The 13,609-nt window shown below is 49.9% G+C and overlaps 2 protein-coding genes across 2 annotated transcripts; one reads left to right on the forward strand and one right to left on the reverse strand.

The window, feature by feature from the left end:
• Nucleotides 1–7,213: 7,213 nt before the first annotated feature.
• LOC131207954 (mitochondrial chaperone BCS1) lies at nt 7,214–9,073 on the forward strand. Its single transcript, XM_058200589.1, has one exon. The coding sequence runs from the start codon at nt 7,312–7,314 to the stop codon at nt 8,584–8,586; it is 1,275 nt and encodes a 424-aa protein (XP_058056572.1). The 5' UTR covers nt 7,214–7,311; the 3' UTR covers nt 8,587–9,073.
• On the reverse strand, nt 8,735–13,092 carry LOC131207257 (uncharacterized). Its single transcript, XM_058199868.1, has 4 exons — nt 12,987–13,092; nt 9,924–12,924; nt 9,565–9,861; nt 8,735–9,492 (listed from the first exon to the last, which is right to left on the reverse strand). The coding sequence occupies exons 1-4, from the start codon at nt 13,023–13,025 to the stop codon at nt 9,245–9,247; spliced, it is 3,585 nt and encodes a 1,194-aa protein (XP_058055851.1). The 5' UTR covers nt 13,026–13,092; the 3' UTR covers nt 8,735–9,244.
• Nucleotides 13,093–13,609: the final 517 nt, after the last annotated feature.

Here is a 13,609-nt window from a genome sequence, read left to right on the forward strand (position 1 = left end):
CCCGTTGGCAAAAGAACTGTGCAGTAGAACACGGGCTGCAAAAGCTGCATCAGCAAAGGTTGGGTCATAGTGTGGTGGATTCGGGTGGCTTCGGGTTTCTTGTTCGGTGCTCTCGTAACAATGATATAAAACATGCACGCTGATAAACCTGATTCCATCGCTGGTTGTCGGCTGAGGAGACGCGTTGTAGCGTCCCATCGTGAGACCCCCAAAGGGTCGGTTCCTTGCGATCTTCGGTACTGTGCGATTTTTTGTCGATGATGCGGTCGGGACAGAGCGACACATTTCGTAGCGATGGCCCGGTGCCTTACAGCTAAATTAACTTGATACCTGTGCGCCGATGGCATCAGGGACATCCGTGTGTTAACTTGTTACAGCAAAAGCAGTTGCTTCAGGCACTGCGTGTAGGTATTCACCGGCTTTATCATGAGCATAATCATGTTTGTTGTAGCATAAAAAGTTGTAAGGTTAACAGGCCATTAATTCAGGGCCCACCGTCCCTTACATCCATAGTTGTAGTCTATTTTATGAAACTGTAACATTTCACAAGGACATCAATTGTAGTGTGAGAAACAAATCATTTAGCCATTAAATTGTTCTAATAAATTTCCTACACTGGAAGCTAGTGATTTCTTTTCTCAACCACGTTAGATCTCTTAGGGGTGAAACAATCTTGAAGCGGTTGCGTTTGCACGAGCTACAACAGTGCATTATTGAATGACTTCCCTTCCGATTAGACACTCTCCTCGGCATAGTAATTCAAAGCTTGACAGAGGCGATAATTTAGACAACCTGGAAACACCGGTTCAAGAGGTGCCGGCTAAGACTGGCTTGGTGGCTTCAGCTCAAACCGTCACTGCAAACCATTCGAAACAGTAGACGGGCGTAATTTAGCTTCTCATATCGTTACTGCAGCATGCGATATTGCCCTCCTCGAAGGTCAAGGTGTGCATCTCTGGCGTTTGTATACGTTAACCCGGCAACGTTGGACATAACATAACGGCCCTGCAACTCGACCATGGAAGCACGCTAGGATTGACTACCTAATTGCTAATTGTGCAATATCTTCCAAGGGAATCTTTTAACCACTAGCCGGTTTCGGTTTCGTGAGACAGTGGTGACCGGCAGACTGTGCCGAAGGGAGGCCGCAACGAGTGTCGTTCGGTTTCGTGTCCGAGATTTATTGGCAGTATCGAGAAGTTCGATTCCGATGCTAATTTATTTTGAGACGGGGTGCCGCTAGACGGTACCATGCCCCAGTGGCTGGAATAACCCGTGCGCAGTGAGACCAACGGAGTTCGGAGTTTACAATAGCAGCAGTGACATCGATAGTTCTAATTTATGTGCAAACATGACGTTAATTATGACGTCCGGGCAGGCTCGGAGACACCCACAAATGATATGTGTAACATTCACGATACGATCGAAAGACAAAGTCGATAGTGTGTAGTGCACTCAAGTCTAACCAACACGGAGAAGGTGGACATGGACACGGATAATAATAATCAAAATTCAGTTGGAATAATGATTGGAAATTTTGACGGGTTACGAATCGTGAAGGGACTACGCAAGTGTGCCGCATTTACTTGGTCACGCTGCAATTGCTTGAGATTGTTTACGATCGGTTTGGTTCCTTGTTGTTCTTAGTTCCATTGCAACCGGTTAGGAATCCTTAATAATTATACCAGTCACCAGGCGTCTCCATTCCAATAATATGACAAGCCTTAGAGATCTAGCCTAGCCTAAGATCTCATACTTAACTTGTAATATACCATCAATTTTCAACATAATAATTACTCAAACAAGGCTTATTGCATAATTGAAACATGGAACAACAATAGCCGCTGTCCTAAACGGATTTCCGGACAGTTCTTAGTAAAAGTCTTATAAGTTTGTCGCACAAAAGAATCCGGTGGATCAAAAGATAAATTTAATCATACAGTGATTCAAAATTGTATTCAGTGTCTGGCTCGCATCGTTGTCTGCACGCTATGAAGCAGCAGAAAAATTCTACTTATTCTCCAAAACACGAAAAAATGTCAGCCTGCCAGTTGACGTCCCTGTTTCCGAACCGAACGAGGTCCGTATTTTCCGAACCCGGCATAATTCAATTCACTTTCCGCAGGGAATCGAATAAATCTTGTAAAACTGTTCGACACTGACACTGGAAGTGCAGCGAATGTGTAATGAAATTCTATCTCTTGCGGCCTTACGCCGGGAAAACTGGGCCGTTCCGTGCTGAGGCCGGTATAAAGATCCAAACTTTCTTTAGTGGAACATTTCACGCCAGACACACACATTCGGGAGACGCTCCGGTGGCAGCGGCCACCGAGTAGAGTGCGTGCGAGTGGAAAGTTTATAAATAAATTTTACCACCGTCATCGTGCCAGCGAGCCGTGCGGGTCGCTAAAAGTTAGACCTGACAAACTGACAAGAGCTGTATGGAAGTACGAATGGCCTCAGCGTTATTCGCGCACAGAACTTCAGCCACCGTCAGCATTGCCTAGTGCACGAAACATCGACCGAGGGTCTAAACGGGTTAGTACAACTTTTGCCAACAGGTAGACTTCACGTGACAGCCGTATATGATTTCGGTCCGCCACCCGCGTTGGCGCATCCTCCGGTCCGGAAGGAAGCCCACCCGCGGGAGATGATCTGAAGAGATTTGGAGGAAATCTTTTCGCTGCTTCCAAATTCAAGGAACCAGTCAGCCTGTCATCGGAGTCGGCCAAACTTGTGCCCGACGACGGATGATGCAGAATACTGCAGCGCCTGTCCCGGGGTATCCGAATGATTTTTTCAACACGCCATAAACTTTCTGAAATCACCAGTTCATACTGCGGAGGGCGTTAAAAATGTGTTTCGAAATAGTACAGTTGCTTGGGTTTCTATATTGAAATGAATTAAAAATGGTTTCACATAATTTAACCAACTCAACTGTGTTTTAACGGTAGACTAGATAGACAAAGGAAGATAAAAGTTTGAATATACATATGTAGAATTCAATGTTCAACATTCCAGCACTAAACAGAAGTCGTTAAAAAATGACGGAAAACATCATAAAAATAATATTGCACCTCGAGCAACTCGTATCAAAATCGTCTGCCCGTAAAGATGCCGGCGATACGTGCTCGGTTGTGAGCAGATAATACTTTATTGAAGCATTTCGTTGAAAAACTTTTCTACGTTATCTAGGTTATGCAAAAACTGATGAAGTGAAAAGCTGTTCATAATGCTAGTCGCTCAAAGACCAATCAATATTATTGATCTTCAAATGATAAGATTTTCCAGTAAGTGGTTGAGCCGTCGATAATCTTAAATTCCAGCCAAGCAACGTCGATACCATCGTTATGAGATCGTAATGAATCGCTTATGCTGTTGGTTTTGTGCGGTGGCCTGGTATCACCTTAGCAGCAGGTTGAAACGTTTTAACACTTTTTTCGATGGCTTTCGATCTGTTCCGAAAGGTACTCGAGGGATCATTACTCTCTTGATAGCTACCATTAAACGTTTAAAGAGTTGTAAACTTCAAATGGTCCCCCACGGAGGAAATATTAATTGGAGAAAGGTTAAGTGCATGCTCGAGTGACAGTTGCAAGCTTACCAGTCTGACTCGACCGTGCTGAGAGCGTTAAAACACCCATTGGAAGCTTACACAAATGACCTCGAAAATCTTTAAAGGTTGTTCTATAAATCGTAAGGAAAGTCAAAATGTTCCGTCACAAATCGCTATGGTTGAAACAATTCAACAGCCAAGTTGACGTGTTGTAAGCTCAATTTTAACAAAGCAAAAGATCGGCCAGCGTATGGTGCAACTTCAAAGAAACTTCATACACTTGATGTCCGATTACGTATTTATTTATTAGAATTTATTCACCAGCAATGAGTTTTGATGTTCCACTTTTCAATTTTCTCCGCAAGCTTTTGTCTGGCTACCCAAAATGGTATGTTCACCGGAGAAGGTATTTTCCGGGTGTCAGCATTTTCTGCTATGGCCGACAATTTCCACCGGAGCAGATCATATTTTCTCATGGGAGCTATCCGACCGAATGGGAGTTGAGTGGTATCATATTAACTGCAGCCATATCCCCGTTATTACGAGCTTATTGGGGCCCGGGAGCTTCGAAGCCTTCGAAGCCGAAGCGGTACCATGTGCCCCCATCGTGTGTCGAGTATGTAGAGGTGAGTTGGCCGAAAACGGCGACCAATAAAGCTTACGCTGGCGGCATATTGCAACATTTTTCATCGTTTCCAGTGACATCTTCGCAACATTGTAACGGAGAGGATCTTGTGTGGCCAGCGCCAAACGCTGTCGTCCTCTTTCAAACACCGTCGTCCGACCGTTTTTCACATGATTCAGTCGTTTTCTTGAATTTCCCGGGTATTCGTTACCGCCTGACCCTAACAAGGCCATCCCGGTCGATTGTAAACGATGTGCTAAGAATGTGTGAAGGATGACATGAAGACCTCTGTTTTTCAGTGGCGTAGACATTAAAGTGGTTCTAGGCGAGTTGAGTGATCCCAGTGATGGTCTAACTGAGTTGCTGTTGATTTCAGCCTTCAGTCAAGGTGATGTAAGCCCCGAGTTCTCGGGCCCAAAATCGAAAGGAGGAAAACCAAAAATGGGAATAAGTCCGCTGTTTCGAAAAATACTTGAGAAAGCTTTGAGTTCAATGTTACCAACAGTCAGAGTAACCTAATCAGGGGTTAATTACTTGGCAGTTTGTTTACTGAAATCAAACTCAAACTGAGCCCATGCCGCTAACAACAAAGGCCAGCGGTTTCGCTGAGCATGGCTCGTAAACAAGGTAATTCAATTACTCGAGGCATGATATTGAACCGGGATTATCTCACTGATACATACCCACCAAGCGGAGCCGGAACTCATCGGTGCTGCATCATAAGAGAAATGAAGGTAGGATTGTTTCTGAAACGAAATGATAACATTGTTGGTTTGGTTTACTGCAAGACAGTGATGATGCTGATACTGTGTGAAATTGATGGAACTGTTGATTTTTTGAATTTTAAAACGAACAGCAATAGGTGGCGTTCCTTTTTCGTTACAAAGCACGTCTTGCGTAAAAGAAGGTAATCCGAAATTGACGGCCCAACAGCTCGGCGGCCAACAAAAACTTTCACGAGTGATTTGATCGAATCGAAATACTCCAAAAACACGACCCGCTGAGCCCATCCTCGGCTCAGACGGATGCCGGTCTGTGCACGCCCCACGGATTAGTTTCAAATTCTGACCAAAGCCACCAAACGCCGCTAACGCCGAAAACCCAAGTTTGTGGTTAAGCCTTCTGGTTAGTCCCATTATTCCACCCTCCGCCCCGGTTACGAATGCCGTTGATGCTGCTGCTACTGCTGTTCCGATCTCTTCTTGAACCGAGAAACCACGGCCCTGCGGCCGGCGCAAACGATGGCAACCGTGACCCGATTATGACCCAATCTTCGCGATGATGATTGCCGGTGGTGGTCTAACGGCGACTTTCGCTTAAGAAAATGCTTTGGCCCGTCGGAGATATGAAAAAAGGCTTCGGGTAGCCTAATGAATGCAGCAAAAGAAAAACAGTTCTGTGAAACCAAAAGCTCATAAAAGAAGAGAGCTGCACAAAAAGGTCAATCCATTCGAAACCAGTACATTATCCTACGCCGCACTAGCGTGGTTTTTCACAAAAGAAAAGTTATGCTTTATTGGGGAAAACTCTAACTTGGAGCAATTCGATATCGATGTGAACATATCATTATAATTATTTTTCGTATATAATAAATCTCAACACGAAAACAACAAATTTTGGACATTATCCTTTTCCTGGTTCATTTAATATTTGCAATAAGTTTAACCACCATAGCGTGTGATTGTTGGACTACGCCCCCGGAGTACACGGTGTCTGGTTCGTGTTCGGAAAATGCGAAAGAAATTAATATCGTAATTTCGTGATCCGAGCAGATTTTCGGTTTTGATAAATTGTTTTTCCCCCACGACCGGATCTCATGCCGCTGACGGATCTTACTAAAGGCATCGCTTCGGTCTGCGAAGACTTGCAAAGAAAATGCGTATGAAAAAAGTAGGAAAACCAACGCTTCAGTGAAGGTGAAGCACCACCCAACGAAAAGTGATCCTCTTACGGTAGGTTGGTTGGGAAAGTTTTCCCCTGGTAGGGATGGAAAAAATTAGATGGACAATGGAATGAGCCCTCTGTTGAAGACGGTTCCAAGTGATCGATAGGCAGGTGAAAAGGTTCGTTAACTGAATTAGACTCATGCGAAAAATCGGAGGTGAATGTTACTAAATCCGCTACACTACAAAAGTTATCCTGGCGCGGGAGTATCTCGGCCAGTCTACACCTTTTACGATGGAAACAGGCTAGTGGAACGAGGAAGTTGATATTTTCCGTAAAGACTTGCCTAAGCGAAATTGAATGATGATAATAATGGGATTGATACGATTATGTTGTGCCGCAATCACTTCTCAGCCAAGTTGAACGAACGAGCCAAGTTGGCTTTCAAGCGAAAAGAAAAATTACCAAACCACAATGGTGCAGATTGATCATTCTTTGGGAAAAGCCCGTGAGCAAGTGGCGTAACTTACATGGCTGGGAGCTTCAACCAACTCTCCCGCTGCTTAGGTGCAAAGGTGGGTGGTATGCAAATATTTTTCTTGCACCTTACTCTCGTCCGAGTTCGAGTTCCTATCGTTTGAACGTGCATCCTATCATTCCACAGGTACGACCCAACGTTTCTATGGTCCAACCGGATGCTTGTTTTTCTTTTCTGCCTTATATGGTTAGAGGAAGCATCTTGAGCTCATTACCTACTTGCGCTCTAAGTGCAAAACGAAGCATTGAACCGGTTGCATCCATCGCATTCCGTGCAGATGAGGAATTGAGAATGTCACATTCATCCAAAAATTAAAGCCTAATAAGGCAGTTACCACTGAATTAAATTACACTCTTAATGTGAATCTGGCTGGAAGAACAGAAAAAGCACTTTTACTTCTTCGTATTTCTTGCGTTTGCGGCAAAGTGAAACTGGAGTTTCCAAATTTCAAATTTGAAATCACCTAGCACCGTGAGATCGAAACTTCTCACGCCTGAATGTCGAAAACTCACTCTCACGATGTGTTCAATGTTTTTGTTTACATTTCGACTTTTGACATTTTGACATTTCAAATTTTTTTTCTATTATTTATCTGTTTTTCCTATCGTGGCGTGTTTTGCGGTCTGCGAATTCCCGGGATGGGAATGGTTTTAAGTGCACTAGCTGGTATCGTCGAACGTTGATTGTAACTTGGACCTCAGCGCCAGGATGACGCTGACGGAGTACATTGGCGCGCTGGCGGAAAACCCGTACTTTGGGGCCGGGTTCGGTCTGTTCGGGGTCGGCGCCGGCGCCGCAATGTTACGTAAAGGGATACAGGGAGCGATGGTTCTCTTCCGGCGCCACTACATGATCACGCTGGAGGTGCCGTGCCGGGACAAGTCGTACCAGTGGCTGCTGCAATGGATCACGCAGAAGGGCGCTCGCAAAACGCAGCACCTCAGCGTGGAGACGTCGTTCGAGCAGCGTGATACGGGCCACGTGAAAACGCGGTACGATTTCATCCCGTCGGTCGGTACGCACATCATGCGCTACGGCGGCACCTGGATCAAAGTCGATCGAGCTCGCGAGCAGCACACGCTCGATCTGCACATGGGCGTACCATGGGAGACGGTTCAATTGACCGCGTTCGGGCGGGACAAGCAGCTGTACTTTCGCATCCTGGAGGAGGCGCGCCAGCTGGCACTTAAGAACACCGAGGGGAAAACCATCATGTACACGGCGATGGGCTCCGAATGGCGTCCGTTCGGGCATCCGCGCAAACGGCGACCGATAAGTTCCGTCGTGCTGGACGATGGGGTTTCCGAGCGCATTTTACGCGACTGCCGTGAGTTCATCCAAAACCCGGGATGGTACGCCGACCGTGGCATTCCCTACCGACGCGGTTACCTGCTCCACGGTCCGCCCGGGTGCGGGAAATCTAGCTTCATCACGGCCCTTGCGGGCGAAATCGAGTTCGGTATCTGCCTGCTAAACCTGTCCGAGCGAGGACTAACGGACGATCGGTTAAACCATCTCATGAACGTGGCTCCGCAGCAATCGATCATACTGCTGGAGGACATCGACGCGGCGTTTGTGTCACGGCAGGACACGCTCCAACAGAAGGCGGCTTTCGAGGGGCTAAATCGGGTCACGTTCAGTGGGCTGCTGAACTGTCTGGACGGAGTGGCGTCAACCGAGGCCCGGATCGTCTTCATGACCACCAACTACCTCGAGCGGCTGGATCCGGCCCTCATCCGACCGGGGCGGGTCGATGTCAAGGAGTACGTTGGACACTGCACACACCACCAGCTCGAGCAAATGTTCCGGCGGTTCTACACCGGAGCGGATGCGGAAGCGAATGCACGCCACTTCGCGGAGCTAGTGTCTGCCGACGGCCGGAAAGTTAGCCCGGCGCAGATTCAGGGCTACTTTATGGTTCACAAACTGTCCGATCAGCAGACAGTGCTGGAGAATGTGCTCGCTATTTGGGACAGCTCGTGAGAATGTGTCCCCGGGGTAGAGTTGTGTTGTTGATAATATAATCGGTTAGAGGCAACCCGGAATGTGATTTAGTTCTTTCGTAATGAAGGAGCCCGAAAGCGCACCAAATTTAAATTGCTATCAGCGATCGCGACATGGGTGAATTTTGGGGATGATTTATCGAAAATTCCGTACACAGTTTGTCGCGAACTAGAACTACAGCTACACCAGCACTTGCGCGGCATTCGTGTTCCGTAAGTTATCGTCCCGGTGTCGGTACTGCTCCTTCCGGACCATCCGCCCGAGTATTACCATTTTTGCACTAGCGCCTATTTTGCGTCCCGCAAAGCCGGGTATCGAAATTCCCGAAACAAACGCCTTCCTACGCTACGTATACGTATATTTAACGTAAATTAAAATGTGTTTCTGCCACCACCTGAGGGTCTTGGGTACCGGTCTCGTACGCCCATTGCGGTGTTGGCACAGAATAAATAGCTGATACACTTGCAAATCTGCAACTAAACTAGGCAATCCTGAACTATACACGCCTCGTCGAAGGGCATGAAAAGCATGAGTAACCATTATTAGATTGAAGTAAACTGAGCTGGCCTAAACCTCAGGGCAGAAGAATACGAACTAAGCCTACACTCTAAGCGCCCGCTGCCACACGCTCTCCGTTTCAGGCCGAGAACGGCGAGATCCACTTGAACTTGTCCTTCGACGATGAGTCGTGCAGCTCCTGCGGTGGCAGTTCGTAGTGGTAGAAGTTACACTCGACCTTGTTGACGCAGTGGCGCCCGAAGCGACACATCTTCGGGTGGTAGAACGTACACTGTGTGTTGCTACAGTTCGGATAGTACTTGCACAGCGGTGGCAACGGTTTCGCGCTGATCGTTTTGTAGTTTTGCACCGGAACCACCGACGAAGCTGCCGAAGGACACAAGGAAGATGCTGTTACACTGTCACTGCCAGGCAACCGCCGAAGAATAGTTAGCTTACCCAAAGGGGGCGCCGAAGCACCGGAACCGGTGACGGTGATCTTCGAGTGCATAAAATTACAATCCAGCCGGTGGCAAGTGAGATCGTATTTGCACATCGGGTGCAGATAGAGGCACTTGTCGCCGAACTTGCATCCCGGGAATGCCTTGCAGGGGGTGCTCGGATGCAGGAACTCACACGTTTCGCCCTGCCGACAGCTCGGAAAGTACTTACAACGCTCCTTGATGGCGCCACTACCGCCAGCTATGGGTTTGCCCGTTTTTCCATCCGCTCCCGAGACGGAGATGGCACTCAGCACTGGAAAAAGAAGAATACGAAGGTTAAAGGTTGATCCCCAGGACCAGCCGCACTCTACTCACACGGAGGAATATCGTCAAATTTGCGACTAGATTCGAGCTTCTTAATCTTCCGACCCTGCGATGATCGGCCACTTTCGTGCCGTTCACCGTCCCGTTCCCACTCGCGGCGCGATTCTCGCCCTCCCCGTTCCGCCCGTTCCTCACTCTCTCGCTGCCGGCTGCGCCGCGGATTGCGCTCTTCGCGACGCCGATCGCGATACTCGTCGTCACTGTCCTGCAGCACGTCGTCCTCGTCGGTCAAGTTGAACTGGATCGGCGAAACGCGCTTCCGTTTCCGCGAGGCCGGCTCCATCTTGTCGTAATCCGTCTTAGACATGTAGATCGGCGACGAGGACACGCTGTCATCCATCAGCTCCTTGGTGCGCTGCAGAAGCAGCTCGTTCAGGTGGCTGGGCGAACTGCTGCTGCCGGTTGGCACCATCCGGGACGAACGTTGCCGTGAGGATCGGGACCTTTCAGGGGAGGCTGGCGCATTTCGTCGCACTGGCCTCTCGGGGCTGAGCGATGGCGTGCGCCGAGCGTGGCGGGTGCCACCCTGCGACGACGAATGTGACCGGAACGGTTTCGGTGACCGCTGGCCCCGGGATGGAGAGCGAGATGTGGAAGTGGATTTGCGTGGTTTCAACGCTTCAGGCGCTAGTGTAGGGGGTGGAAGAGGTGGAGGGGTCTTTGCCATTTTCACACTGAACCGCTCCTTCCGCTTCTGGAGCGTCTCTTCAAACTCTTTGGAGTCCTTCGCCGTTGGTGACGGTCGGCGTTCCTTCTGCTGCTTGACGCCGATCCGCTCCTTGACCGAGAGTCGAGATTTGACCGCTCCAGGCTGGGCGACCGGCGTGGGAGGAGGAGTATGGCTAGGTGTAGTGGGAGAATTACTCTCGTTGAACGCACCGTCCAGTGTTACGACAAATTTCGTATCATCATCGTCCATCGGCTCCGGAACCACGACGGGAGCTAGAACGGGTTCAGCGTCGTAGTCTGTATTCCCACCCGCTAGCAACTTCATGCCCACTCCCGTGTCCACCCTTCGACCGTAGTCCGCTCCACCTTCGAGCATCTCCTTAAACTCGTCGTCCACATCGGAATCGTCCATCAGCACCTGGTTAGCAATGTCCACTTCGTGCACCTCCTCGTCGGTTGCGACGCTGCGGTGGTACGTGGCCATCACGTCCGGTACCTCTTCAACGACGTCCTCGTCCTCGTACTGCACCTCTACCTCCGAGTGGCTGCTGCCCGATATTTCGATCAGCAGCTTCCGCTTGCCATCCACCCGTAGAAAGGGTTCCTTACTTTCAGCGACCGCCACCGTGTTGTCGATGGTCTTGCGCAGGTTGGCCACGGTGGAGCGCTGCGCTTCGGCCATCGCCTTCAGGAGCAAGTTTTTGCTCGGTTGCTTCGCCTTCGGTATTACCGGTCGCGGCTGTACCTTAATGACGCTCGCTACCGGTACCTCAACGATGTCCTCGTTGTACTCCGGTTTCGGGGGCAGGACGATGACGCGCGAACCGATGCGATTGCGCGCCAAACCTGTCCCGTTTTTTGACCGATCGCGGTCGATGGAACGGGATTCGTGATCGCGACTTCGAGACCTGTGATCGCGTGGTCGCCCATCCCTTCCGGGAGGATCTAAATTCCCTCGGCGATCGCGACTCAACCGACGGCCGGGTGGCAACGCAGGCGGTGACGATGCCTTCGGCCGATTGTTCCGCTCGCGGCTTCGTGCCCGTGACGTTGATTCATGGCGCACAGGGCGATGGCCTTTTGGTCCCTCGTTCGGATGTTCCTTTCGGCGGAACAGTGGAACGTAGATTTCACGTTCCTCGCGCCGGTGCGCCGAGAGGCTGATGATGGTGCTTTTCATAGCAGCCTCACTACTGGTTGAGGGGTTTGCGCTGTGACCAACGGCCGGTGTGTCACGCGCCGGTTGCTTGGAACCTCCTCCGCCAGAGCTGTCCCCATCGACGGACTCGGCTGAAGCGGTTGCGGCTCTCGTTCCGAGACGATCGAGAACCGAGCGTTTACTGGCACTGGTCTGCGCTTTCTCTTTTACGGATAGTGGCGCCGGCGGCGTGGTACTGCGAGAAGAAGACGGTGCAGGCTTTGGAGGCTCCTGCACTGCCATCGTTATGCGTTGTCGCTGTTTGCCTGGCGTCACCTGATTAGGCGCTCCCGTGGTGGACGGTTGGTTGGCGGGTGCCGGCGTTGGTTTTGATCGCCTGTCCGACAACAGCAAACTATCGTCGGGCAGTTTGAGGCTCAGCAAATCTTCATCATCATCATCCGACACATCGGTCCCAAGCGATTTCAGGTGCCGCTTCGCTTCCGAGATCCGCTGCTGTATCTCGGCCAACTCGCACAGCTCTTTGTGGTGCTTCCGCACGATGGTGGCGCTGGCTATGTCCGCGATCGAAGAAATAGTGGCCGGGCCAGCTTGTGGTGCTTTGCTGCTCTGTTGCTCCCGTGCCGTGGCTCCCGTGGAAGACGGCTTCTTGTCACCCGAAGTTCCGGCGTCTTCGTCGATGGATTTTTTTGCCTTTTCCATGTACTGATGGGCGAACACTTCCGTAATGGAGCCCAACGGAGGGCCAGCGGTGGCCGGATGCGGAGGCGTTTTGTCGCCATCGTCACCACTCAACGCTGGCCCAGCACTCTTCGGTTCACTTTCGTCGCCGCCAGCATCGTGCCGTTTGTTCTTCTTGTCTTTGCGCTTCCGTTCCCTGCGTTTGTCGTCGGGTTCAGTGACTTTCTTTTTCGCCACATCCTTAACCGACTTGGCCGTCACCGAGGCGGGCAGTGTCACTTCCTGCAGCTTCTGCAGCACTTGATGCAACCAGTTGACGAACACTTCTGTCTGCGCACCGAGAAAAAGCGACAGATCATCCACCATCTGCTGGCGTGAGCGTTTGTTGGCCACCATTATCATGACATAGTCCGGCAGCTCGTCGTCGATGAATCCGCTGCCGGAACCGGTACCCAGCTCGATCAGCTTCGCCTTCACGGCACTCTGAAAAAGAGGCACATCAAACATTAGTCAAACATTTACTTGGAGGCATTTCTTATCCGTACCCTCATCTTCTGGCCAATCTCTGTTCCCAGTGTATCCATTTCGCTGCCGTTTCGGAGAAGTGGGAAAAAGGTCAACGATTACACTCCGCCAATCACTCCAATGCCCGAGACTGACTGTGTCTGGCCAGTGGTAATCGACTCGAGCTGTGTTTGCACAGGTAGTCGGAAGCCGCACTTGAGGCCACCGAAGCACAGGTAATCTTTGCACCGAAGCTGTAAGATAAACAACCGATCGCTGCAAACAGGAATCTAAAAATATTCCAGATTTTGCGATGGGATTCTGATGGTGGCTGGAAAATCTTTTCCCGTTTGACGTTTTCCTGCGGCACACACTGATCAAACCAATACGGCCAGGCTTTCCTTTTCACTCTTTCGCGATAACAAGAAAACGGTACCCGTCGGAAGGGTTACAGGGTTGCCTTGAGCGCTACGGCTACTGTCAGAGGTGACTGCAATTTTATGGCAAACATGCCCAAGGTTCAGAAAGAAAAACCTTAACGGACAAAACCGCGAACGAACCGTTTTTCCATTTAGGTAAAATTTAATATCTTGGACACCAAACGACTGCTGCCTGAGCATCCAACGGTCTTGCCAACGCGCACCAAAAACGCGCATACCATTAA

This window comes from Anopheles bellator, chromosome 2, assembly GCF_943735745.2.
Source record: "Anopheles bellator chromosome 2, idAnoBellAS_SP24_06.2, whole genome shotgun sequence".
Classification (NCBI taxonomy): Eukaryota; Metazoa; Arthropoda; class Insecta; order Diptera; family Culicidae; genus Anopheles; species Anopheles bellator.